This window comes from Buteo buteo, chromosome 18, assembly GCF_964188355.1.
Source record: "Buteo buteo chromosome 18, bButBut1.hap1.1, whole genome shotgun sequence".
NCBI classification, from domain to species: Eukaryota; Metazoa; Chordata; class Aves; order Accipitriformes; family Accipitridae; genus Buteo; species Buteo buteo.
This window is the reverse complement of record NC_134188.1, coordinates 6381173-6387454: the sequence shown is the minus strand read 5'-3', so window position 1 is coordinate 6387454 and position 6282 is coordinate 6381173. Positions and strand designations below refer to the sequence as shown.

The window sequence follows — 6282 nt, the reverse complement described above, 5'->3', positions numbered from 1 at the left end:
CGGGCAGGGGGCGCGGGGCCGCCCCGTCGGGCGGGGCGGGCGCATGCGCGCTGAGCCGCCGCCGCTGCCTATAAGGGCGGGGCGCGGCGCTTTTCCCGCCCCCCCCTCCCCTCCGCTCCCCGCCTCGCAGCCCAGCGGCGCCGCCGGACGGGGCGCACCGCGGCGGCGGCGGCTCAGCGCCCCCCCCCCCCGGGAGGGCGGGCGGCCGGAGGGGCTACGGCCGCCTCCCTTCGCCCATGGGCGCGGCGCGGGGTACGGGCCGGGCCGCGGCGGCGCGGCGGAGGGGAGGGAGAGCCGAGTAAGCGGCGTCGGCGGCGGCTCCGCACCCCGCGGGGGCCGGCCCCGGGTATGCGGCGTCGTCGGAGGCGGCAGGACCCGCGGCGAGAGTCCCCGCGGCGCGGCGGGCGCTGCCCCGGCGCGGGGGGGCTCTGACAGAGCCCTCCACCGACCCCAGCATGCGGGGCGGGCGGCGCTGGCTGCTGCTGGCGGCCGCCTTGGGCTGGTTGTTGCCGGCGGGAGCGGCGGCCAGCGGGGAGTACTGCCACGGCTGGTTGGACGGGCAGGGCGGCTGGCGGGACGGTTTCCAGTGCCCGGAGCGTTTCGACGGCGGCGACGCCACCATCTGCTGCGGCAGCTGCGCTCTCCGCTACTGCTGCTCCAGCGCCGAGGCTCGGCTCGACCAGGGAGACTGCCACAACGACCGGCGGCAGGGAGGAGGAGGCGTCGGCGGCATCGGAGAGCCGGGCCGGCCCGGCAAGGACGGCCCCGACGGCGCGGCAGGTGAGGCGGGCACGGACCCCGGCCCCGGGGGTCCCCCCCGAGGCTAGGCGGGTTTGCGGCGGACTCCCCGCCGGTTCCCTTCCACCGGGGGAGGAAGGAACGAGGGCCAGCCCGGCCCCGGCACGGGGAGAAGTACCCACGCCCGGCCACGGCTTGGTTTTTGTTTGGTTTTTTTTCCCTGCCTGGTGTTCCAAAGCGCAGCCCTGCCTTTCTTAAAAGTAGGCGACGCCGCTTTCCGACCATCTCGGGCTTGTGCGGCTCCTCTGCCCCGTTTCGGGCTCCTGGTTGAAAAGGGAGGAAAAAAAAAAAAAAGAAACAACCCCTACAAGCGAAACAAAAAAAAAAAGGTAACGTCACGTTTCAAAACGATTTCTAGCCGGCCCCCGCTCTAATTGTGTATGTTCTTCCAGCGCACATTCCTTCCCCGCTTAGGACTGCTTTTTACCAGACAGTTGAGTTTTGAGGATAAACTCAGGTCTTTCCACTGCTGTTGTTTAAAAAAAACGCCTCCACGGCTTCCCAGTGCCCTCGCTGCCATCCACATGTGCTGAACGCACTAGGAGTAGCCCGAAGTGATGTTATAATTAGGACAGACTTGCTCTCGGAAAACTTGCGTGTTGCAGTCTGTAGCAAGTGCATGCACCTGCTCAAGAGCTGCTGCAGCGCCAGGCGCAGAAGTAGCGACAGTTCTTTGCAAGCCTTTTGTTTAAAAAGCGCTAAAATAATAGAGGAAATGTGGCCTTTTGGTTATAACTTGCTCTGTGTAATCAGCTGTGCAAGGAGGTGTTCCGACTTGAGCGGACAGATAAACCCCTTTTTGCAGTTCTGACGACAAGCCATTTTTCTTAACAACTAATTTTCTTCATTAATAGTTACTGTTCAGCAGGTTCAGGAGCTGTCGCTCTGCGCTGGTTAACTTGCAGGAGGAGCAGCCGCTGTGCCAGGGCACGTCGTTGGCAGCAGCCGCGTTAGTGCTGGTCAGGCAGGGGTCTGCAGCCCTACCTGGGTCTTCAGGCTCCCGGGTTTCAGTGGAAATGATGAAGCCCAAGGCATGTTGCCTGGAGCGTTCCCGAGCGCTGGAGGAAGGCACTCTCCCCTCCTTAACTCCCAGATGCATTGATGCATCTTACTGAGGCAGAGAAAACAGCTTTTTCCCTGGGAGTGCAGAGCAATCAGAGCCCAGGTCCTTCTGAGGATGGTGTTCACCGTCCGCCTTGTCGAGCTCCCGACCCCACCGCTAAAGCATTACCCATAACCTTCTGCTCCCACCCTCACTCCTCCTGCCCTGATGTCCCTTCTCGAAGCCTCACAAGGTCTGCTGATAGTGAACCTTTGGCGCGTGGTTTCTCCCTAAACCCAGGGCTGAAGCGTGGAGCGGCCAGACGCTCGTCCTGGGGGCTGCGGGGTGGCAGAGCCCCTGTGACGGCTGCCTCGTCACCGCCTGGCTCGCTCCCTGCCCCGAGGGGTGCCAGCAGTCAGAGAGGGCTGGTGATGGGGAGGGATGCGATGCAGCACCGGGGTTTGACCGCCCTGTGCTCCTGGGCAGGTATCCTGCCCGAAGTATCTCCCTATGGCACTGTTCAAACCAGGCATTCTCTTGCCTCATTTTTCTAGGAGAGTGTATCGGAGACAAGAGCTGGTGAAATGTGGAGCGGTGGTTGATGTGGACTTGACCACTGTCGATGGGAGCGAGCCGTCCTCTGTCGAGGCACGGGGTGTGGGCTTTCCTCTCTGCTAATAACTTTAAAGATGCTTTTGGAAACTCCAGCCGTTGGTTTTAGTAGCCCTTTTCATCTTCCCTGTGTAAAACGCTCAGCTGTAGACACAGCTTTTAGTGCTCACCCCCCTTGACCTGTGCTGGGGGGAGGTGGGCTTGGCTGGGGTCGGGGCCTTCTGCCGGAGCTGCTGAGGTTTGTCCCTGACCCCAGTGACGATGTTTTCCTTGCTGTTGCAGTGCCCATCTACGTGCCGTTCCTTATCGTTGGCTCTGTATTTGTCGCCTTCATCATCTTGGGGTCGCTGGTGGCGGCTTGCTGCTGCAGATGCCTGCGGCCCAAGCAGGAGCCCCAGCAGAGCCGAGCCCCCGGGGGCACCCGCCTGATGGAGACGATCCCCATGATCCCGAGTGCCAGCACCTCCCGGGGTTCCTCCTCCCGCCAGTCGAGCACCGCCGCCAGCTCCAGCTCCAGCGCCAACTCGGGGGCCAGAGCCCCCCCGACCAGGTCCCAGACCAACTGCTGTTTGCCAGAAGGGACCATGAATAACGTCTATGTCAACATGCCGACCAACTTCTCGGTGCTGAACTGCCAGCAGGCTACCCAGATCGTGCCGCACCAGGGGCAGTACCTGCACCCCCAGTACGTGGGCTACGCTGTGCAGCACGACTCGATGCCGCTGACCCCGGTCCCCCCCTTCCTCGATGGTTTGCAGAGCGGCTACAGGCAGATCCAGTCTCCCTACCCGCACGCCACCAGTGAACAGAAGATGTACCCGGCTGTGACTGTGTAGCGCCGGCGCCTTCCTCCCCCTCTCCCCACATGGCAGGTTTTAATGTCTAAACTGAACGGAGGAGAAATACTTCCTCGGAACGAAGCTCCCAGAACATCGCTTGTAAATAATTTTGAAAGGCTCATGCATGTCAGACAGTGTTTATAAACCATTTATTTTCATCGGGGTCCATTGCCAGAAACTGTAGGATGATATCTCTGAATTAACGTTGCCAGATACGCTCTCATTCCAGTGCATGATTTACAGTGGCGAAGGATTACGCTGAAAATGCATATGTATTTCAGATCGCTGTACTTGCGAGATAAATGCCGGAGCCATTAAGTGCCCTTCAGGTATGACATGGTCAGAAGTATTTGCCTAATTAATTCGTAGAAAGAGTTTTGTTACACTGTACAAGACCGCAGTACTTAAGAAACCTCTTTTCTCCCAGCTCCTTAATGACATTTCCCGTTGCTTTACAGACAATCAGTCGCAACCGAGAGCCGAACAGTGCAATCCCTGCGTGCCGGGCGCTGGTACCAGCCCCCATGGCTTCTTATGCACCCCCGGTTTGGGGTGAAGTGCCATGAAAGGCTTAGTCTTGCAAAGACCAATTTTCCTTGTCCCTGGTATTTATGTAGAAATTAGAAGAGTGTGAATTATTTGGCTCTTCCTTCCAGTGCACTTGAAACCCTTCTTGATTTGCTTTTGCCTCAAGATCAGGACGCAGTGGTGGTTTGTGCAGACTTTATCTTTGTGAACTTTTTACTAAAAACAAGGTACGAGGTGCTTGTTCTTCCTGACGCTCAGCAAAGCTTTTGGTGCAGCTAGCAGCATCTGAGCTGAAACTGCCGTTGCAGAGAAAGGTCGTACTGTGACTCCGAACACGCCTGATTTAACCTCACTTGCCATGAAACAGTAAACCCGTGTGAATGCGCGCGAAGTTGTCAGCCCCAAACCCTGCTCGCGATTGAGTCTGACCATAGGAAAACGGGCTTTGTTCCCCCGCCAGCCCCCTCTGAGTCCCCAGCCCTGCTCTGTTGCGGGGTGGTGGTGGTGGGGGTCACACAAAGCTGCCCCAACCTGGATGCAGAGGGGCTGGTGAAGATTTGAAACCCATCCCCTTTTCTTCTTTACTCATGGGGCAGGGGACGAGGAAGGCACAGCTATATTTAAAAATAAGGGGAAAAAAAAAAAAATCCAACCAAAGGATGAAGGTGCTTGCAGCTCCCGGTGATGCCACGGGGGTCAGGGAGGAGGGACGATGCTGTGAGGGGAGGGGGGGACACTTCGCACTGGAGCTGCAGGCTCCGTCTTGCTTTGCTGTGTCTGGGGAAAAAAATACCTCTCCAGGCTGAAGGGGCAACAGCATTCTGGGAGTTATCAGACCATGTTAATTGTAATATATCAGCCTGAATGCAACAAGCTATTTAAGGCTGGGTTTTGTCTCTTAAAAAAAAAAAAAAAACAAACCCAAAACCCGTAGTTTCTGCAGTTCCATCCATTTGTTCTTCAGCCAAAACACCGCAACAGAGGGCATAAACCAAAACCGGGCAATTACTGTAACCAGACCAGAGCTGATGAAAGGTTTCTTATTGTCTGATACTGTATCAGTATGTAGCAATAACTGTGATACTACTATTTTTTTTGTATGTCTGTTTTTAAATTACACATAGGTGTGGAAGCAGTGCCAAATCCAATGGCTTACTCGTAAACATGCCACACACAGGCAGTCTGCAGCGGGCAGGAATGGTTTGACCACTGACACAGGAAAATGAATAGGTAATTTATCCTGGATCTGCTGTTCCTGGCTGCGATCGCTCGTTCAGCGTGTAGGACCTGGGCAGAAAGCTTGGCTTAGGAAACCCACCTTCCCCTCCAGCCCGGCTTTGGCAAGGCTGGAGGTGCGGGGCGGCTGCTTGGCTCTGCCGTGGAGCTTCCAAGGCAGCCGCTGCTCCGGCACCGGGTGCTGCCGGGCTTTCGAAGGACCCAACGCGTGCTCGGGTCTCCTGGGGAAATTGAGTTTTCTACCTGCCCGCGTTGTTGCAGCTCGGTTGTGCCAACGTTCCGAAGCTGAGTTGGCATCGGGCGCGGGGGCTCAGGTGCCTTTGGCTGCTCGTGGGTTTGGCAGGAGCTGGAGGTGCTTCGCCCGAGGGGAGACCTGGCCTGTTACTGTGTGGCCAGACAACAAGCCCATCCATGCGTTTGTGATCTTTTCCAACTGTGAACCAAGTCAGCTCTCACCCCCACTGGCCCCCCCCAGCGCATGCTGTCTGCCTTGCACATGCCCTGGCAAGGATACCTCCTCTGACCTATGAAATTCAGGTGAAGCTCTTCTTTGTATATTGTTTACTTGGTTAAAAAGAAAAAAGAATAAGTTAAATTTAAGTCTGTAGAAAATAATTTGCAACTGAAGGCAGAGAAACCTGAGTTGTAATAAAAGGAAGTTTGTGAGATGTGGTGGTTTGTTTTTTTTTTTTTTTAATGTCATGTACAATAATGTAAAACCAATGTTACCATTTGATATAGCTTTTAAATCCCTGAAAGGGCACTTGCTTTAAAGTGTTTCTTATAACTGAAGAAAAAAGCCCCCATTGTTTCTTAATAAATACTTTATGGTGTGACTTTTTGTTTGCTTTGTTATAGGTTTTCCTTCAGTTAATGCTTTACTTTCTTCCATCTACAAGAGCACATCTGACCAGCCCAGTTCTCCAGACCCTGGCAAAGAGCATAGTTAGGATTTTTTGACTGTTTTTAAAGAGTAACAGTAAAAACACCACCTTACATGGCTGAAGGCTGTGCCTGGGTGGAGCACGTCTGAGGGGGCACGTTTGGAGGGGAGCAGGGAGCCAGCATCTGAGCATCGGGGGAGCTGGGGACCCTCATGTGCCGGCGGCCGCAGGGAGGTGGGGGAGCAGAATGGGCAGAGCCCGCGGCCCCATCAGGCTTCCCCTTTCCAAATAATGTCAAACACTCTGCAGCAAATGGCATTTTTTCAGAGGATTTTTGGTTTCA

General features: G+C 56.0%; 1 protein-coding gene across 4 annotated transcripts; it reads left to right on the top strand.

The window, feature by feature from the left end:
- The first annotated feature begins 230 nt into the window (after positions 1–230).
- On the top strand, positions 231–6024 carry SHISA2 (shisa family member 2). Of its 4 annotated transcripts, none has more exons than XR_012653512.1 (3): positions 231–780; positions 2735–3620; positions 4944–6024. XR_012653512.1 is itself a non-coding variant. In XM_075050707.1 (2 exons), exons 1-2 carry the CDS (start codon positions 456–458, stop codon positions 3286–3288), a joined length of 879 nt encoding a protein of 292 aa, XP_074906808.1. In that variant the 5' UTR covers positions 231–455; the 3' UTR covers positions 3289–4739. The 4 variants fall into 4 exon arrangements, 1 of the variants encoding a protein (XP_074906808.1); XR_012653511.1 differs by having other exon boundaries at positions 2735–4046; XR_012653510.1 differs by lacking the exon at positions 4944–6024 and adding an exon at positions 3750–4739.
- The last annotated feature ends 258 nt before the right edge of the window (positions 6025–6282 follow it).

Coding starts and splice junctions, on each gene's coding strand:
- SHISA2 (XM_075050707.1), top strand. CDS start 456: ATGCGGGGCGGGCGGCGCTGGCTGCTGCTGGCGGCCGCCTTGGGCTGG. Junction 781..2,734: donor CGGCCCCGACGGCGCGGCAG/GTGAGGCGGGCA, acceptor TTGCTGTTGCAG/TGCCCATCTACGTGCCGTTC.